This window comes from Canis aureus, chromosome 6 (genome assembly GCF_053574225.1).
Source record: "Canis aureus isolate CA01 chromosome 6, VMU_Caureus_v.1.0, whole genome shotgun sequence".
In the NCBI taxonomy this organism is placed as follows: Eukaryota; Metazoa; Chordata; class Mammalia; order Carnivora; family Canidae; genus Canis; species Canis aureus.
The window spans coordinates 60,683,532-60,705,592 of record NC_135616.1 but is presented as its reverse complement, the minus strand read 5'-3'; the positions used below and the strand labels follow the sequence as shown (position 1 = coordinate 60,705,592).

The 22,061-nt window shown below is 36.6% G+C and overlaps 1 protein-coding gene across 7 annotated transcripts in view; it reads right to left on the bottom strand.

The window, feature by feature from the left end:
- AXDND1 (axonemal dynein light chain domain containing 1) overlaps positions 1-22,061 on the bottom strand; it is a 103,673-nt gene that overhangs the window by 19,444 nt on the left and 62,168 nt on the right. For 6 of the 7 annotated variants that reach the window (XM_077901864.1, XM_077901861.1, XM_077901863.1 and 3 more), the window contains 5 exons: positions 21,640-21,733; positions 16,652-16,851; positions 15,718-15,814; positions 7,846-7,956; positions 401-502 (listed from right to left, as the gene is read on the bottom strand). In XM_077901864.1, the coding sequence (XP_077757990.1) occupies positions 401-502; positions 7,846-7,956; positions 15,718-15,814; positions 16,652-16,851; positions 21,640-21,733 (604 nt within the window). The remainder of the gene's footprint in view (positions 1-400; positions 503-7,845; positions 7,957-15,717; positions 15,815-16,651; positions 16,852-21,639; positions 21,734-22,061) is intronic. The other variant, XM_077901867.1, reaches the window with a different exon arrangement.

Here is a 22,061-nt window from a genome sequence, read left to right as displayed (position 1 = left end):
AGAGAGAGAGAATCTTAAGAAGGCTCTATGCTCAGCACGGAGCCCAACATGGGGCTCAATCTCACAACCCTGAGATCATGACCTAAGCCAAAATCAAGAGTCAGACACTTAACTGACTGAGCCACCCAGGTGCCTCAATACCTATATACATATTCTTTAAAAATATAAAGGGAGGGGCACCTGGGTGGCTCAGTGGTTGACCATCTGCCTTTGGCTCAGGGCATGATCCCAGGGCCCTGGCATCGAGTTCTGCATCGGGCTTTGCACACGGAGCCTGTTTCCCCCTCTGCTTGTGTCTCTGCCTCTCTGTCTCTCATGAATAAATAAAATCTTAAAACAAATAAAAATAAAAATACAAAAATATAGAAGGAAAGGAAAACATAATACTAAATCATCTTACCTCTTCTTTTTCTGTTTCCATCTCAAAATCATTTGTGCTTTCTTCTTCCTCCTTTCTAAAAGGCCCATCTATTTCACGTTCAATTAATTCTTTAACAAAATCCTGTGAGATAAAAAAAAAATAGTACAATAACAGCGTAGTGCATAGGAATAATTTAGTAGTAATACTGATTATTCATTCAAAGGTATTTATTTTTTTATTTTTTTAAGATTTTATTTATTTACTCTTGAAAAACAGAGAGAGAGAGAGGCAGAGACACAGACAGAGGCAGAAGCAGGCTCCATGCAGGGAGGCTGAGGCAGGATCTGATCCCGGGATCCCAGGACCATGCCCTGGGCCAAAGGCAGGCGCTAAACTGTTGAGCCACCCAGGGATCCCAATTCAAAGGTATTTAATGAGCACTAATCTTACAACTGGACACTGTGCTGGGGATAAAGACAAAAAGATGAATAAGAATGGCCCCTGTAAAAAAAAAAAAAAAAAAAAAAAAAAAAAAAAGAATGGCCCCTGTCCTTAAGAAGTTTACAATTTAGTGGACAGGAAAATACTATGGATACATATAGTCACACGGTAGGAGCACCTAATCTATGGTAGTAGATGTGGATAAAAGAGAGGGTTGGTCAGGAAGGTTTCCTGGAGGATATGATGCCCCTGGAGTCCTGGAAATCAAGCCCCAAGTCAGGCTCCCTGCTCAGCAAGGAGCCTGCTCCTCCTTCTCCATCTGCCTTTCCCTCCTGCTTGTGCTCTCTCACTCACTCTCAAATAAATAAATTAAATCTTAAAAAAAACAAAAAACAAAAAAACAGAAGCTAAAAATAACTTCAATGCCCTCAAAAGGAAAATACATATACATAAATAAATTAGGATATAAACCATACAAGATATCTTATAGCAATTCTAAATTATGCTGTAAAAATATGTACATGGTATGGAAAAATATTAACAATATATTGGGATATTTTTACCAAATGAAAATTTTTTCCTGATAGTGCTATAAAATATTTAAACAATTCAAATTAAGAATCTCAACTCTCAAAGGTAACAACTTCTATCAGTTTGCTGACCTTATTCTTCTAGACTGCTTTATATATATATATAAACATTTTAATTAAATGAGATAATCATCTTTTTTACATTCTATAATCTGCTTTTATCAAACCAATCCCCTACTGATGAACATTTATATTGTCCAGTCCAGATGGTCCCTAATTTATGATGGTTTAACTTAAAATTTTTCAACTTTACATTGGTACAAAAATGGTAAACATTAAGTAGAAACCCTACTTTGAATTTTGAATTTTAATCTTTTCCCAGGCTAACAATGTGTGATTCAACCCTCTTTCATGATTCTGGGCAGTGGCAGTGACCCACACCTTCTAGTCAGCCATATGTGATCACAAGAATAACCAACTGATACACTTACAACCATTCTGTTTTTCACTTTCAATACAATATACAATGAATTACATGAGATATTCAGGAGTGCCTGGGTGGCTCAGTTGGTTGAGTGTGGACTCTTGGTTTCAGCTCATGTCATGATCTCAGGGGTCATGGGATCAGGCTTCAAACTCAGTAGTGAATCTGTTTGGAAGATTCTCTTCCTCTGCCCCATCCCCCAATAAATAAATATTTAAAACAAACAAAAAAATGAATTACATGAGATAGTTAACATTTTATTGTAAAATGGGCTTTGTTACATGATTTCGTCCAACTGTAGGCTAATATAAGTGTTCAGAGCACGTTGAAGGTGGGCTAGGGTAAGCGATGATGTTGGGTAGGTTAGGTGTGTTAAATACATTTTTGACTTCCAATATTTTCAACTTACAATGTTTTTATTGGGATATAACTGCAACATAAGCCAAGGAAGATCTGTATTTTGCTATTATAAATAATGATATAATTAGCATTCTTTTATTTATTTATCTATTTAATTCCAGTACCATTAACATATAGGGTTGTTTTTTTTTTTAAGATTTTATGTATTTATTCATGAGAGACACAGAGGGAGAGGCAGAGCCATAGGCAGAGGGAGGAGCAGGCTCCCTGCCAGGAACCTGATAAGGGACTCAATCCAGGACTCTGGGATCACGACCTGAGCCAAAGGCAGACGCTTAACCACTGAGCCACCCAGGTGCCCTCACATACAGTGTTATATTTACCATATAGTGATTCAACAGCCCTATACATTACTCAGTGCTCATTGTGATAAGTGTATTCACAATCCCCTTCACCTATTTCACCCATTCACCCACCTCCACTCCAGCAACCAATAGTTTGTTCTCTATAGTTAATTAACAGTCTGTTTTTCTAGTTTCTTTTTCTTTGTTCATTTGTTTCTTAAATTCCACATATGAGTGAAATCGTATGGTATTTGTCTTTCTGACTGGCTTATTTCACTTAGCATCATTCTCTAGATCATCCATGTTGTTGCAGATGGCAAGATTTCATTCTTTTTTATAGCTGAGTAATATTCGTGTGTGTGTGTGTGTGTGTGTGTGTGTGTACAATATCATCTTTATCCATTCATCTATTGATGGACACTTGGGCTACTCCCATAGTTTGGCTATTATAAATAGTGCTGCAATAAATAAAGGGGTACATATATCTTTCCAAGTTTGTGTTTTCATATTCTTTCATTAAATATCTAGTAGTGGGATTACTGGATCGCATAGTAGTCTTGTTTTTAATTTTTTCCATATCTCTTATTTTTTTATTTAAATTCAATTAATTAATATATAATGTATTATTAGTTTCAGAAGTATTGTTTTCATTTTTGAGGAACCTCCATATGTTTTCCACAGCAGCTACACCAGTTTGCATTCCTACCATGCACAAGGGTTCCTTTTTCTCTACATCTTTGCCAACACTTCTTGTTCCTTGTATTTTTTATTTTAGCCATTCGAGAGGTGTGAAGTGATCTCTCATTGTAGTTTTGATTTGTATTTCCCTGATGATGAGTAATGTTGAGCATCTATTCATGTCTGTTGGACATCTGCATGTCTTCTTTGGAGAAATGTCTGTTCATGTCTTCTGATTTTTTAATGGATTATTTGTTTTTTTGCCATTGAGTTGTAGTTCTTTATATATTTTGGACACTAACCCTTCATCAGATATGTCTTTTTCAAATATCCTCTCCCATTCAGTAGTTCCTTTTTAGTTCTGTTAATTGTTCCCTTTGCTGCACAGAAGCTTTCTATTTTGATGTAGTCCAAATAGTTTATTTTTGCCTTTGTTTCCCTTGCTTTAGGATACATATCTATGCAAATGTTGCTATGGCTGATGTTGAAGAACTCTGCTAGGAGTTTTATGGTTTCAGGTTTCACATTTAGGTCTTTAATCCATTTTGAATTTATTTTTGTGTATGGTGTAAGAAAGTGGTCCAGTTTCATTTTTGGCAGGTGGCTATTGACTTTTATAATTAACATTCTTACCAAGTGGTCCAGTTTCATTCTTTTGCTTGTAGCTGTCCACTTTTATAATTAAATTATTATACAGATATATCATATATTAGAATTATCAAGTGGGCTACAAAGTTATATTTACAAAGTTATATAACTAAAGAAATAAGAGATTGAAAAGATGAATAAAGAGAGAATCACAAGAATGATCAGACTTGAAAAAGACCAAACAGAACTTTAACAACTAAATTTAAAAACTAGGATGCCTGGGTGGCTCAGCAGTTGAGTATCTGCCTTTGGCTCAGAGTGTGATCCTGGAGTCCTGGGATTGAGTCCCACATCAGGCTTCCTGCATTGAGCCTGCTTCTCCCTCTGCCTATGTCTCTGCTTCTTTCTCTCTCTGTGTCTCTCATGAATAAATAAAGAAAATCTTTTTAAGAAATTGAAATAAATTTAAAAACTGAACAGGAAGGTTTAATAGAAGATTACTGAACAGGAAAATAAGCCAGAAGAAATTATTCAGGATGCAATGCAGAAGCAAAGAGAAAATATGAAATAAGGTTAAAATACATGGGGATAGATTCCAATACATATCCATTTAGAGTTCCAGAAAGAAAAGAGAGAGCAAATATAGTAGAGAAGATATCTGAAGAGATTATAGAATTTTCCATATCTAATGAAAGATAACAAACCAAAGATTTAGGAAACCAAGAAATCCCCAGCAAAATTTAAAGAGAAAAGGAACTCCACAGCCACATGGATCAGAGTGAAACTACAAAATGCCAAAGACATAAAGATCTTAAGAGTAGCCAAAGAGAAGAGAGGAATTAACTTCAAAGGGACTGACAACTGAATTCTCAACTGTCAATATGGAAATAATAAAATCCAGAAAACAGTAGAAATAGTATCATCAATGGGCTGGGAGGAAATAGTATCATTCTAGAATTGTATACCCCACAAAAATGTTCAGAATGAAGGTGAAATAAAGATAGTTTCAGGCAAACAAAAATTAAGTTTGCCTCCAGTAAATTCTCACTAAAGAAAAAGTTAAAGATGGAGGCAGAAGGAAAGTGACCTCAGGTAGAAGATCTGAGATGTCTGAAGGAATAATAAAGAAATCAAATTAAAAAATCAACTCCAAACACTACAGGTATTCCTGCTAAAGTCATAAATAAGAAGATGCTTGCTATTACCACTACTATTTAACACTGAATTGGAAGAATTATGTATTGCCATTAAACAAGAAAAAAACAATTAGAGGCATAATAATTGAAAGAAAGAGGTAAAATTAACTGTATCTGTAGATGATTTGATTAAATATCTGGAGAACCCAAAGGAATCTATTGAAAAGCTACTAAAAACAATATGATAATTTAGTAAAGTCACAGAATATAAAACTAAAATAGGGAAATCAATAATGTTTACACAGTTACCACTTAGAAGATACAATGGTAAAGAAGATCTCAATTAAAATAGCAAAAAATAGTGGTGCCTGGCTTGGTCTCAGGGTCATGAGTTTGAGCCCCATTTGGGGTGTCAAGATTACTTACATAAATTTAATTTTTTTTTTAAATAGGGCAGGCAGCCTGGGGGGCTTAGCAGTTTAGCGCCACCTCCAGCCCAGCGCAGGATCCTGGAGACCCAGGATCGAGTCCCACGTGGGGCTCCCTGCATGGAGCCTGCTTCTCCCTCTGCCTGTGTCTCTGCCTCTCTCTGTCTCTCATGAATAAATAAATAGATAAATCTTTTTAAAAAATTTATAATAAAATAAAATAGAAAAAAATAATCAGGAATAAACCTTACAAGACATGTGCAAAATGAGTAAACCATAAAACATTTTTGAAAGGCATTAAAAGTAGACATCCTATATTTTTGGATAGAACACCCCAACAGCATAAGTCTCTCTGCTCTAAGTTAGTATATAAATTTAGTATTACTCCAGTTTTTAAAACTCATATTTTCCCAGAGGTAGATTACAGAGTCACAGAAGAATAAATATGCAAGCCCCTAAAGTAGATCAGTGAAGAGGGCTGGCCCTCCCAAATATGAAAATGCATCATGGTGCTTCAAAATTAAAATATTGTGGTTATGACCTATGGACAGATAGACTAAAAGAATATAATAGAAATCCTGGAAATAGACTTAAGTTGAATATGGCTATTTTTAAATGCTGGAAAACACTATAACATGGAAAGTTGAGAATACTATAATGTGGAAGTCAAATCAGCCTTGCTCATATCAACCCAAAAGACTGAACAAGGACCAGTTGAGTAGATAAAGTTACAAGGAAATATATTTCATCCAGTTCAATAGAAAGAATATGGTTCTAATAGTCAGTGTTCACCAAAACAAATGGGCTAGTTCTGAAAGTAGGTCTCTGCCACTTCAGATACTCAAACATAGGCATAATGATCCAGTGTTGGTGTTATACAAAGATTCATGCATCAGATGTTTGGCTGAATTCAATCATCTTTAAAATCCTTTCTGTTCTTAAGTCTCTATGATGCTGTATAGTTCTCAAATTTAATTTTTTCAATTAAATCTGTAGATCTGTTGTGTAGCCAAAATCATATCTGTGGTACTTAATTTTCTGAAACCATACTGTAATTTAAGATTTTTTTTTGAGAGAGAGCTCATGGGGAGAGGGAGGGACAGAGGGGGATGGAGAAACAGAATCTTAAGGAGGCTCTAGGCCCAGCATGGAGCCCAACATAGGGCTTGATCTCACAACCCTGAGGTCATGACCTGAGCCAAAATCAAGAGTCAGATGCCTAACCTACTGAGCTACCCAGAAGCCCCATGTAATTTAAGATTTATGATATTGATGAAATCATTCAGTGATTAAGATAATTCTAGCCAAGACCTGGGCAGCAAAAAAAATAAAAATAAAAAACATTTGTAAAAGATGTATGATTTAGAAAGGTGGAAAAAATAATTTAAAAAGGTGGTATTTCTTCCATGTTTAAATGTAAAATAAAAGTTCCACAGTGTGTAGGTAGAACCTTCCCTGGCAAGACCCAAGAGCACTGACCTATTTGCCAGATATCACACCTGTACACTTCATAGCCCTGATAGCAATGCAAGCTTCTTCAGTCTTTACTGGAAATGAACTCCTTTAAACAGACTGAAGTAAAAATAAACATTTGTGACTGCCATTAAGTATAGGATATTCGTTAATTTGGGATCCTAGGTAAACAGGTGGTAGTTAATGCCACAAGATTAGCATAGTCACATGTAGGGTGTAGAATGAAAGTGAAAGCAAGTCAAGGACAGAATATCAATACTTAAGAGGCAGGTCAAAGAGGAAAAGAGTGAAAAGAAATTAAAAATTAGGAGAAAAAACAGGGAACTCTTGTTTTATGAGGAGAGATTACAAAAGGAGTGAATGACTAGCCAACAGAGTCAAATGATACTGAGAAGTCAAGTTAAATATGGCATTGGGGCTCCTTCAATTTGACAATAAGGAGTCAATTACAGTCCTTTGCAATAGCTTCAGAGTTTTAAGAGAAATGATTGTGATAGGAAGGGGAGAATGAAGTAGGAGAGAAAAAAGACATGCTCAAGGGACATACTTTTTAGAATGAAAGCAATGACCATGCTTATAGACTGTTTATATATTGACACAATGGAACCACTAGAGAGGACGATGTCAAAGATACAAAAGAGAAAGGACTGGGATTACGTGCTCAAAAAAAGAAATGTCTTTCAGTGGGAAGACTGTGCCAGAGGGGAGGAAGTATAAGAAGAAGCAGACCAGTATGAGGACAGGCCTAAGGAAGTGGCAGGCAGTTCCCCTCTGAAAGCTACACTTTCCTTTAAGAAGGATAAAACAAAATTGTCCTCTAAGAAAGTGAGAAAAGATGCTTTAGGTGGATGATCTCTAAGAAGAAAGAGCTGCCAGTGCTCTTGGCCAGGTGCAAAATTCTGATAAATAAATGAGCAGATCATTTGACTGGAAAAAGTCACTGAACCTTATCCATTGAAATACAGGGGAAAAAAATACAGGAAGAACCTGAATAATGATCAGTGCCTATACAGGGCAAATACCTCTTCTCCAAGTAGGTGTTCTTTTTCTTCCTTTGTCAGTAACTTTTTTTTTCTGCCTTTGATCCCAGAAAGGAGGTGAGAACATGTAGTGATCCACTCATAACATTCTCTCTGAAAAAAGGGAAAAGATAATTATTAAGCAGAAAAAAATCAGACTAGATCAACTCATTTATTCACTCACTTCTATTGAGGAGTTACTAAGTACAACTCTTCTAAATACAACTCTATTCAATTAACTTGTTATCACTTCAGTTCGAAGATTTGTGCAGAAATGATCCTCTATGAATACAGACCTAAAATCATATCATCTTATATCAACAGCGTTTGAGATCTGGGTTGAAATGAGACAAGGAGCAGTGAAGTACCATACAGTCTGTCCCAACAAATGTTTCACAACTGACCAAATCAACTGGGACTGCATAACAATAACAATAAAAATAGCCCACATTTACATGGCATTAATTACATGCTGAATTGTGTTCTAAGCATATGTAATATTAACTCATTTGATCTTCAGTATGAAATATGTGCTATTATTTTTTATGAGGTATAATTAAAATAACATTATATAGAGAACAAACTGATGGTTACGAGAGGGGAGGTGGGTGGAGGAATGGGTGAAATAGGTGATGGAGATTAGGAGTACACTGGTAATGAGCACTGAGTGTTGTATGGAATCGTTGAATCACTATATTGTATGCCCAAAACTAATATAATACTGTATTTTAACTGGAATTGAATTAAAATTTTAACTAAAAAAAAATCTAAAATCTTAAGAAATGGATTATCCTCAAAACAAACACACACAAAAAGAAATAACATTAGTTTCAGGTGAACAACAGTATGATCCAAAACACTAGTTAATATCTGCCACCATAATTAGTTACAAGTTTTTTTCTTGTGATAAGAATGGAAATATGTACTATTATTACTTTCATTTTTTAGATGAGGAAATGAAAGAACAGAGCAGTTGAACATCTTGCCCAAGGTCATATATATAATTAAGCATGGCCCTTGGACTCTAATCCAGACAGTGCAGGTTTTTAACTACTACAAAAATATTACTGCTCCAGCCCCCATTTAAAATGAAAAATAAAAATTAGAAACACTGTTTTGGGGGCACCTGAGGGGCTGTCAGTTAAGCATCTGACTCTTGATCTCAGCTCAGGTCTTAATCTCAGGGTTGTGAGTTAAAGCCCCACAATGGACTCCATGCTGGGTGTGAAGCCTATTAAAAAAAGAAGAAGCAGCATGGGATTCATGGGTGGCTCAGTGGTTGAGTGTCTGCCTTAGGCTCAGGTTGTGGGGGGTTCTGGGATTGAGTCCTGCATCAGGCTTGCCATAGGGAGCCTGCTACTCCCTCTGCCTGTATCTCTGCCTCTCTCTGTGTGTCTCTCATGAATAAATAAATAAAATCTAAAAAAAAAAAAAAAAAAAAAGAGAGAGGAAGAAGCAGCAGCACTTTTTTGGAAAAGTGCTCACCCCTTATGTACTAAGATACAAGAAGGATCTATAGCAGGTCTCATCCACCTAAAGTGAATAGTAACACTTAACCATTCACTTAACCAGGATCTGTTAACAGTTAAAAATCTGGCTTCAGGGACGCCTGGATGGCTCAACAGTTGAGCGCCTGCCTTCAGCCCAGGGAGTGAACCTGAAGTCCTGGGATTGAGTCCCATATTGGGCTCCCTGCAGGGAGCCCGCTTCTCTCTCTGCCTATGTCTTTGCCTCTTTCTCTGTCTGTGTCTGTCATGAATAAATAAATAAAACCTTTAAAAATTAAATTAAATTAAATTAAATCTGGCTTCAATGTTTAAAAGAGATGTTATTCCTTATTAGTGAATAACAGCAGAGGAAACTAAGAATAGTTATCTTCTCTGGGGATAAAGATCTGGTCACTCTAACCGCCAAAAACTGTACCATGTGGTGAAATAATGACCCACTTTCAGTCTCTGAAATCAACCATAAAGCACAGTAGTAATATGTCTTATATTTTTCTATTAGACTTAATTTTAATTGTGGAAATGTCAGAGCCAAAAAATTTTAGAAATCAAATCAAAACCCTTATGTTCTAGATAAGGAAACTGAAGCCTATGGAGGTAGAGTAAGTTTACTACAACTTTGTAATGTCACTGATAAACTTCAATTTTGGATTCAAGGGTCAAGATGACATCTTATTGCGTATCAGAAAAAAAATCGAACAAGGGATGTGAAAGTATTGGGTTCTAGTCCTAAGTTCATCTAATTGGTTGACTTCTTAAGCAAATCCTTAATCGTCTTCTATCTATTAAAAACAAATGAGGTTGTTGGTTTACTTTAGGTGACCCTTACACAGTGGGGAACTGGTGAAAGCCATCTCCAGGGATGGAGAGCCCTAATTTGTAGCATTTGCTGATTTCCATGGTATACACATTCCTACCATGACAATTTCAATAGCATTCATCAACTCAGTGTGTTATCACTAAATGTGGAGCTGAAACAGGTGTTCACAATCAGCTCCATTATGAACTTCCATCACACCACTGCCCTAAGGATCCTTCCAGCTACAAAATTGAAACATATATTATTTAACTTTATTGTATCCAAAACAAAGAATTTTAATTTTGAAAACAGTAATATTTTTGAAATCTTATTTCTGCAGAGTTAATTCATTATTCATTAGAAATAAGCTATTCTCTAGTTGAATTTGTATACTGTGAACCAGATCCTAATAATTTTCTTAAAAACTTCTGAGATATTGAAAATACTACCATAAGACTTCTTTTTTTGTTTGTTTGTTTATACCATAAGACTTCTGATGGGGGCAAAAAATAATCAGTAGGAATCTTTTGATGAAATTTTTACTGTGATCTACAGAGTTGAGCAAGTTTCTATGGAATTAAGCAATTAAGCAAGTTTTCTCTCAAAACCTCACAGGGAGCCCAATGTGAGACTCGATCCCCAGATCCGGGATCATGCCCTGAATGTGGGGCAGATGCTCAACTGCTGAGCCACCCAGGTGTCCCTAGTTTTTTCTTTTTAAGATGTTTATCTATCTATCTATCTATCTATCTATCTATCTATCTATCTATCTGTCTGTCTGTCTGTCTGTCTGTCTATCTATCTATCTACCTACCTACCTACCTACCTACCTACCTACCTATCTATTGAGAGACAGAGAGAGCAGGAGCAGGAGGAGGAGCAGAGAGAGAGGGAAAGAGAGAATCTCAAGCAAAATCCATGCTAAGCACAGAGCCTGATGCAGGGCTTGATCTCAGGACCCAGAGATCATGACCTGAGCCAAAATTAAGAGTCCAAGGCTTAACTGACTGAGCCACCCAGGCACCCCAAGCCATAAACTAGTTTTATGTACCCTTGAAAGACTTCATCCTCAAGGTTAGAGAGAGGGGCACACATATTTGGTAGAAACAAATTGAAGTATGAGATAAGTTGGTCTTACTTCTGGTGGGGAAGCAGATTCTCAGCCTTCCCTGATTAATACTTCCCTGGTTTAATAATTTGAAATTGCTAGCGAAGGTTTAGTAAATGGGGAAGAGCTTAACAGAAGACCTAAGTAGCCTGGTGGAAAGGTGTAGGTTCTCAAAGAGATAGTAAGGTCATGGACCTCCAGTCATGGCCCAGGGTGAAAGCAGGTAATAAATGGCTCATTGCATGAAGCTTTCACAAAATTTCATAATATGGGTGGTTTTATATAGGTCTCCCCTTAAGGAAGAGCATTTCACAGCAATATGTCCCCATATTGCTATAGCCTTAACTTTAATGGGGAGCATCCTGAAATCCTTATTCTAAAACTGCCTTTACCTGGCAACATCATCTCACCTCACAGAGCTCTACCCATTTAAGCAAATGAGAACTAAGACATACTATAGAACAGGCTAGTGAATCTTGACCACTACCTATGGCAGATCCAGCTTCCCCAAACCAGGAGCCCTATGACATCCGGGGGTTGGTAACAGCAAGAGCTAGTTGCAGCAGGCCTGAGCAGATGAGAGCACCATGAGGGGTATAAGCTCTAAGAGATTCAGAGGCACATTAGTCTGTTGTGAAAAACAGAGGCCTTTCCAGAACCAAAATTAAAATGGAGACATTTAACTCCTAGATAAAAAGTGAAATCCACCCACAACCACATTCAAGTAGGACAATATTCTTATTCCCCTGCCATGTACCCTAATTATTCAATGTTTTATTATTTTAATTTTTCTACCAAATGAAATTTGCTATTTTAAAATTTGGATTCAGCATCTATATTTATGAGGTGTATTTCCCCTATATTTATTAGAATTTTTTTTTAAACTTTGCCAGGTATACAAAACAAACTGGGAAAACCTTTGGTCACTGTCTATGCTCTTAAATTGTTTACATAGCAGAATGATTACCTGCTCCTTGAAAGTCTGGAAACACTTGTCTATGGAGTCCAGGCAAAATTTGTAGTGTTTTTTTTTTTTTTTTGTCTTTTGTTTTTAATCAATGCATCCATTTCCTTCCTGAAAATTAACCAATCCTATCCTTCTCAAGTTAATGTTACTTACTTTATTTTTTCCTTAAAAAGTCTCCATCCCCTAGAGATTTTGAAATTAGTAAAATGGTGCACATAAAATATTTTATAACCTCATTTTTAAAAACAGTGAGCTCAGTCACATACATAAGACACAAAATACATATGTAGACTTTAATAAGAACAGTCATTTAAACAACACACAGGCCAAAGAAGAGAACATTACCTGTACCCTATATGCCAGTCCTTACATACCATAACATATTTATCCACTCCACTGTCTATGAACAGGTCTGAAATCATTATCTCAGCTATACCTTATGAAACTAGAAAAGAAAGAGCAAACTAAACCCAAAGTAGTGGGGAAAAAGGAAATAATAAAAGCCAGATGAGAAATTGAGAAATACAAAACAGAAAAATATAGAGAAAATCAGTGAGATCAAAAGCTGGTTTTTGAGATCAAGAAAAATGGTAACTCTTTTTGTTAACTGAGGACAAAAAGAGAGAAGACACAAATTTTCAATAACAGGGAGTGAGTGTGGACATCCTATAGTTATTAAAAAGAATAATAGGAGAATATTTTGAATAACTCTAGATCAATAAACTAAACAACAGATGAAATCACAAATTCCTTATAAATCCAAAGCCACTGAGCTTACTCAAGAAGAAAAAGATCATGGCCCTATATCTAATAAAGAAATTTCCTCAAATCTATTTAAGAAATTAGACAGCCTTTTATCCTAATAGTTTCATTTTGTAATTTACAACTTTCCCATAGAGCCCAGATGGCTTCACCAATGAATTCTACCAAATATTTAAGGAAGAAATAACAGACAATTCTACACAAATTGTTCCAGAAAATAGAATACTTATTCTAAGAGGCCAGCATTACCCTGATATCAAAACCAAAGGTATTAGAAAACAAAACAGAACTACATAATCAATATCCCTCATGAACATTAATGCAAAAATTCTAAACAAAACTAACAAACTGAATTTTGCAATATGTAAAAAAAGATAATACATCCCTTTATCCTAGGGATGCAAGTTTGGTTTAATGTTCAATTAAAAAATCAATGTACAGTAGTCACCCCCTTATCCATGGGGTATACATTCCGAGACACCCAGTGGATGCCTGAAACAATGGATAATACTGAACCCAAATAAACTATGTTTTTCCCTATATGGACATACATATGGTAAAGAACCTAGTAAGAGGGGCACCTGGGTGGCTCAGTTAAGCATCTGCCTTCAGCTCAGGTCATGATCTGAGGGTGCTGGGATCGAGCTCTGAGTTGGGCTCCCTGCTTGGTGGGGAGCCTGCTTCTCTCTCTCCCCACTGCTTGTGCTCTCTCTTGCTATCTCTGTCTCTCTGTCTCTCTCAAATAAAATCTTTAAAAAACAAGAATATAGAAGATATTAACAACAATTAAGAATAAAATAGAATGATTATAACAATACATGTAATAAAAGTTATGTAAGTGTGCTCTCTCTCTAACATCTTATTGTACTGTCCTCATTCTTCCTGTGATGATATGAGATGATAAAATGCCTATGTGATGTGATGAAGTGAGGTAAATGATGTAGGCACTGTGACCTAGCATGAGGTTCTACTGACCTTGTGATGCTACATCTACTGTGCTGGACTGTGTTGGCCAGGGGTAACGGAAACAGTGGAAAGTGGAACTTGGGGCGGGAGGGACTATCATAATTCACTGTATTAAAAAACTAAAAAAGGACAACCCATATGACCATCTCACTAGATGCAGGAAAGGATTTAATAAAACCCAACATTCATCTCTGACTTCAAAAAGTTTTTTCAGCAATCACGGACTAAAAAGGAACTTCCTCAATCTGAGGAAGGGCATCTATAAAACATCTACAGCCACAGTTACACTCAAGGACAACAGAATAAATACTTTTCCCCTAAGACGGAACAAGGCAAAGATATCCGCTCTCGCCACTTTTATTCAACCTGGTACTGGAGACTCTAGTTAATGCAAAAGGCAAGAAAAATAAATAAAAGGCATGTACAGGAAAAGTAGAAAGAGTCTGAAGGAAAAAGAGACTCTTAAAAAGAATAAGTTCAGCAAGCTCACAGGATATGAAATCAATATATTTTAAAAATCAATTATAATTCTATACATTAGAAATGAATAATAAGAAATTGAAATTACAAATAAATCACTTATTAAAAAAACAAATGAATGACTTTTAATAGTACCAAAATATGAATTTCGCAGGGATAAATCTGACAAAATATGTGTAAGACCTGTACACAACAAAACTGTGTTGAAAGAAACAAAGGACTTATGTAAATGAAGAGATATACCATCTTCACAGGTCCAAAAACTCAATATTGTTTAAGTGTCAATTCTTCACAAATTGATCAGTAGATAAAATGTAATCATAATCAAAATTCCAACAGGGTTTTTTGGAGAAATTAATAAGCTAATCCTAAAAATTTCATATATGGAAAGCAAAGGACCGCGAATGGCCTGATCAATCTTGAAAAGAACAAACTTGGAGGATACTGGATTTCAAAACTTATTATAAAACCATAGCAATCAAGACAGTTTGATAATCATGACAATGTCAATGAACAGATCAACAGAACACAGTAGAATGTCCAGAATAATATGGACATTCTACTGAACATTCTACTGTGGATGACAGACCACATCGAGTACTGGTGAGAAGTAGAGCAACTGGAACATTCATACACTGCTGGCGCGAGTGTACACTGGCTTAACCACTTTGGAAAACAACTTGATAGTTTCTTAAAAAGTTAAACACACTCATACCATGTGACTTAGACATTTCCATTCTCTAGATACTTGCTCAAGAGAAATGAAAGCAATGCCTGTGTACATGATTATGCACTGAAGCTTTGTAATATTCAAAACTGGCAACAAGTCAAATGCCCATCAACAGAGAATGAACAAATAGTATATATCCCTATAATGAAATACTACTCTGAACTAAAAAGCACAAACTCTTAATAAAAACATGTGTGAATTTCAAAATAATTATGCCTAGTCAAAGAAGTTAGACCAAAAAAGTGTACATTCTGTATGATTCTACTTATATAAATTCTAGAAAATGAAAAATAATCTTTGGTGTTAGAAAGTAGATCAGAAATTGCCTGGGGAAGGGAAAAGACTAGAAGGAGAGATGACAAAGGGGTACAAGGAAACTGTGACTATGTTGGACATTTTCCCTTTTTTATCATCAGAATCATTTTATGGGTGTATCCACAATTTAGAAATTATCAGAGTGTACACTTTAAATATGTTCAGTTTGTTGTAAATCAGGTCAACCTAAGAAGTTTGCTAAAAACAAACAAAACAGAAGTAAGGAAAAGATAGTGTTATTACCTTCATCTCATCCAGCTCATGAAGTTCCTTAGTAGGATTTTTTTCTAAGTGACCTGCTTTATTCAGAGCGATCGCTGTTACCAGCCCTTTGCAACAACTGGAAGGGGAAAAAAAAAAAAGCACACACACACAGGATGACCTATTTATTGTTGGGTCCCCTTCTAAGTGTTTTAGATCCTGATATAGTGGAAGTTAACCATAATAATTAAACTGCTGACTCATGGAAGAGAATAATTTCCATTTCTCACCCTCCTCCTATTCTACTCACCCACCCCAATTCTTTTCACTCTTGACCATTGGTAACACTGAATAGAAATAAAGGAAACAACTGGCTAGACCATAAAAGTTACTTCCTGAATTTCAAGCAATCCTTGTGATATATGCTTCCTGGTTAATAAATTACTGTTTTTCAGACCTCATCTATATTTGGTAGGAATCTTCCAGCTTTTCAGATATAAGGGTTCTTTATTTGGTATTTTTTTAAAAGAGATGTTTCGGTTGATGTTTGATGAAACCAAACATATTTAGTGAAATATAAGTGTACACTCAGTTTTGCATGGAATGACACAGGAGATATAAGCTGCTCCCCAGTATGCGCAAACATGCAAGATGCATCTCACTAATACAAGCAAATGGGCCTTTTTGGTTGATCTGGTTTTCTTTTTACTAATTCTCACTCCCATATACACATAATACTTCCATCCTGCCTACAGCAACACTGTGTTCAAAAGAATTCTAAAGCCATTGGGAAAACATTAAAATCACATATTTCAACTGGGCAGTGTTGCAGCTACTCTAAAGACTAATTTAGTATTTCTTTCAAGGTTCGAAAACAGTCCCTTATTCCTGCTACCTCCTTGCCCTGCTATCTCCTCTGCTTTATGTCACAATTAATCTTCAAAAGGGCAGTAACAAAACAACCAGCTAGTCTCACCTGTTCAAATAGCTGGAATATTTTGCCAACTTTCTGGTCAGTGCAATCGCGTCTAGCTCTAACTGTGCAACTCCTAGATCATGTTTCTCAGTACTTTCCTTCTTCAAATTTGGGAGAGTGTCTTGGTCAATAAAGTCAGGCACCATTAAAATCAGCAAGTTTACCATCCACTGGATCATAGATATGTGCAATTCATCTATCTGTTAGAAAGTGATTATAACATGAATGACCCATTTTAAATAAATTGAACAGTTAAAACCATACCAAATTTAAAAACAGAAATCATACCTGTGCCTAACTTTCAACATTATCATTCTTAATGAAATCAAATCATCACTACTCAGCTAGGGTAACCTTATTCTCTTTTGTTCACTATACTACATTAAACTACCCTCCTCTTCCTCTTTAGCTTGGTCAAGGGTATTAACCTGTTAAAGCTTCAGTTCCCCAATTGTGTACCATGGCATTGCAGGGCTCTGCAGTAAACTCGCAAGGATGCCATGGGATTTTAAATTCCTGAGGGAAGTATCAGTGATGTGTGACATCTATCAGCACAGCATGAACTTGACATAGCTCACAGTTTCAACATTAGATGCACTGTATCGCTTCTGATGACATCTTACCTTTCCAAAGCTGGTTTTATTGACGGTTGTATAGTAAAAAACAAGTACTTTGGGAAAATCAAGGTGCAACAGGCAATGAGGATGGTACTATCCAACCTGGTTCTGAGATTAGAGGAACTGTACAGTGTCCAAGCACATACATTCCATTGGCAAGTAATTTTGATTAAAGGGGAATAAAAGGTTTTTTTTCTTTCCATGTATGTATATCTGAAGAGTTAAATTGGGATATTGCATTTTGCAAAGTTTATTTGAGCAAAAGATTAAAATCAGGCAGTGTCAAAACCTAAAAATGGTTAGGGGCATTTTGCAGGCAGGGGCCAGGAAAAAGATTTTAATAGAGAAGATACTAAAGCAAAGCAAAATAATTATTTCACTGGCCATAACTCAAATGCTTGCCTGATTTGGGAAAATTTAATTATTTGGTTGTGGTGATAGTTGTGCTTGAGCTTCATTTTTTCATATTCAAGAAAATCTAGGGGCACCTGGGTGGCTCAGCTGGTTAAGCATCTGCCTTGCTCGGGGTCCTGGGATCAAGCCCTGCATTGGGCTCCCTGCTCAAGGGAAGCCTGCTTCTCCCTCTCTCTCTGCCCCTCTCCCTGCTCATGCTCACTCTCTCTCTTTCTCTCTGTCTCTCTCAAATAAATATATTTATTAGGACATAAATATTTTGTAAGTTGTTGAACCTACCTATGTAATAAACCGAACCATGAGGTGTTTCTTTTGGTTCAGGAGTGTGAAAATACCAGGGCACAAAGGGTAGTGTGAAGGGGTCAAGTTGGGGAACCTCTGCATCATGGCATTTGTGAAGGCTGGGTCCCAGAAATCAAATGCAGAAAACTTTATGAAATGCAAACGTCAAGCACACCACACACTTCAAATCCCTATCCCCTTTCTCTGGTGATTTCCTCACTGTTCTTCTCCAGGCTTAAACATGACCTACTCTGAGAAGTCTTTTTAACTTCCACTGGCTTTAATTTGCTCCTTTCCCCTCCTTTCTATAGTACTTTGTACATCTATATTATAATCGTTTGCACCTCTGTCACCTCAATTAGCCAGTGTATCTCTCCTATGTCTTATAGGCCATCATCTTATCCCTCAAAACCACACATGGTACATGGCAGAGAATTAAGTGCTCAATAGATGTTTGTTAAATGGACAAATAAAAATCAAACTCGGCAGCCTATCTGGTAATAAAGCCCAAACTCACCACCTCAGAAGGAAGGGTTGTTAATGACCTAAAGCAATGTTGATGAGTGTACTTTTACACTTTAATTAACACATCAGAAAAAGGGCAACTCTTCCTGAGGAATGGTTTTTAAAAAGACTGCTATTCCATTTCACAAGTCAAAGATATTTCCCCTCACATTCACAAAGCTATGCCCCTGCTGCTTCTTAAAATAGATAAATTCCTAACTGCTCTTTCCCATACTAATGGCCTGGATCACTGTCATTGAAATAACTCATTTGTGCTTATGTGAAATATTAATCGATCCTTGAACTGTCCCTAATAAACCAACAGAAACATGTTACCTTCATTTCAGAGTTATAATGGAGAGATTAAATGGTAGGATCTGGGGCAGGCAATATAGTTCACAGGTGAATTTAAAATTAGAATTAGGGATCCCTGGGTGGCTCAGCGGTTTAGCGCCTGCCTTTGTCCCAGGGCGTGATCCTGGAGTCCCGGGATCGAGTCCCACATTCGGGCCCCCTGCATGGAGCCTGCTTCTCCCTCTGCCTGTGTCTCTGCCTCTCTCTCTGTGTGTCTCTCATGAATAAATAAATAAAATATTTTAAAAAAATTAGAATTAAACACAAAAGCATATCTTTTACCTTCACAAGGATATGAAAGCATTCTTAATTAGAAAGTACATATGGTGAGTTTTATAATAAACCAGAGGTTTACTGTGACGCCTGGGTGGCTCAGCAGTTGAGTGTCTGCCTTTGGCTCAGGGCATGATCCCAGGGTCCTGGAATCAGGTCCCGCATAGGGCTTCCTGCCTGGAGCCTGCTTCTCCCTCTGCCTATGTCTCTGCCTCTCTCTCTCTCTCTCTCTCTCTCTCTCTCTGTGTCTCTCATGAATGAATGAATGAATGAATGAATGAATAAATAAATAAATCTTTAAAAAATAATAATAAAATATAAATTTAAAAATAACTGAAGGCAAGAAAATGAATCAGAAAGGAAAATGAAAAAAAAAAAGAAAGGAAAGGAAAATGAATGGTGGGTGGAAAGAAATGCAAACTTTTTCATCTTTAAGTAGCTCTAGCAATCAATATGGATATACATAATTCCTCAAGGAATTTATAATCTTGCAAGTTTTCTACATACTTTAATTATAATATCATAATGTAGTGTTAAAACAAAGGTATATGAAGGCACTCTCTAAATAATCCTGTATTATACTGGAGGGTATTATGCTGAGTGAAGTAAGTCAGTCGGAGAAGGACAAACATTACATGTTCTCATTCATTTGGGGAATATAAATAATAGTGAAAGGGAATAGAAGGGAAGGGAGAAGAAATGTGTGGGAAATATCAGAAAGGGAGACAGAAAGTAAAGACTGCTAACTCTGGGAAACGAACTAGGGTGGTAGAAGGGGAGAAGGGCGGGGGGTGGGAGTGAATGGGTGACGGGCACTGGGGGTTATTCTGTATGTTAGTAAATTGAACACCAATAAAAAATAGATTAAAAAAATAATAATAATCCTGTATTATAAAGACTGAATTCCATAATATAAAAAATTGAGTAAATGATTCAATGAGGATAAATACACAATAGTAAACAGAGTATTTACTCCACAGAAGGGGTTAAGGTAGCAACACCATAAAACAACAGTGCTGGAATGTTCTTCTTTACATCATTCAATAAATAATTATTGAGTCCCACTGTGGGACAGGTATTCTGCTACCCTTTTTCTTAATTTTGGTTGTCTTTCAATTTATAGAAATTTTTCCTGAGTCTGGGGATCCCCTGATTTATTCTTCCTGTCTTAATATACTTGCTCCTCAACTCTTAGTGTCTATATGTTTATAACATGTTCATATGCTTTGTAAGTATCATTCCCATATGATACATCATGGTCTCTGTATTTCTAATTCCTAATTTAAGTAATATTTCAGTGAATCAAGCTCATTTCACCAATTTTGTAAGAACAAATATTTGCATACTATGTTTAATTTTAAGAGATTCTTATGTAAATCTAGATTATAATTAAGGCTAGGTGGTAGGAGTAAATGTAGTAAACTATGTCTTTGGAAATTATTCTTTCATGTTGTACTGGTTAAGAAGTCCACAGGTGTAGGGGTGCCTGGGTGGCTCAGTCAGTTAAGCATCAGAATCTTGATTTCAGCTCAGGTCATGATCTCAGGGTCATGAGATTGAGTCCCAAGTCAGGTTGCACAGTCAGTGGGGAGTCTGGTTGAGTATTCTCTCTCTCCCTTTGCCCTTCCCTCCACTTGCATGTGTTCTTTCTAAAATAAATAAATCTTAAAAAAAAAAAAGTCCACAGGTTCAGTTCTTCAGAATTGAAGAACAATTCTATTTGTTCTAAAAATTATAGACTAATAGGGAACACCTGGGTGGCTCAGCAGTTAGGCGCCTGCCTTCGGCACAGGGCATGCATGATCTTGGAGTCCCGGGACTGGGTCCCCTATCTGGCTCCCTGCATGGAGCCTGCTTCTCTCTCTGCCTATGTCTCTGCCTCTCTGTGTCTCTTATGAATAAATAAATAAAAATCTTTTTAAAAAATAAATAAACAAAAATTATAGACTAATAGTATTGTGGCATCTTGTCTTTCTTCCTAATACCATGTTTCTGTCATCCTTCAGCCAGGCAGGGGCACCAACATAAATCCTTAAAATGTTCACATTCCAGATTAATATTATTAAGGGAAAAAAATTCAGTATACTGAGTAAAGAGTAAAGATAATAATTAGAACTAGAAAGCTTTTGATTATTGGGCAGCCCTGGTGGCTCAGCGGTTTAGCACCTGCCTTCAGCCCAGGGCGTGATCCTGGAGACCCGGGATTGAGTCCCACGTCAGGCTCCCTGCATGGAGCCTGCTTCTCCCTCTGCCCGTGTCTCTGCCTCTCTCTCTCTCTCTCTGTGTCCCTCATGAATAAATAAATTAAATATTTTTAAAAAAACGAAAAAGAAAACTTTTGATTATCTCTGAAACTTCAGTCCAAATGTAGAACATACTACACTTAAAAATCCCTGCAAATCATTTGAGTAATTATATCACAAAAGTTCCCATTTTGCCCTCCCAACCTCCTGCTTTGGTTGGATAGACATGACCTAATCTTTCCTTGAAGAAAATTCCCAGCCAAGACAAAATATAATTTCACAAACCCCAAAAAGTACATACGTGGCGCTGAAGTTCAATGTTACCATTGTTAATCTCATTGCCTATCTTCAAAAGCCATTGTTGAATCATGTTAAATATTTGTGCTTGGAGTACTCTGAAGGAAAAATCAAGTAAAATAAAGATGAGATATATTTAGAGTATGAAAGTGTAACTATCAGCCAAAGAAAGGGTTTTATTTGGCTGGGCCTAGGAAATGTAGGTATAGACAACTGTTTGAGAATTCAGGGTAAGGAAGATCAAAACCCTGAATTACCTGGCATAACGGCTTACCCGTGTCACAGCCTTCCCAACCCTGAGCAGCCGGCAACTGGCATGATACACTCTGGACAAAGTAGCTTTTACCTTCAGTGGTAGCTCTCTACTGTAAAAACTCACACTCACCCCCTTTACGTTCACTTAGGCCATGAGACCACAAAGTGAGA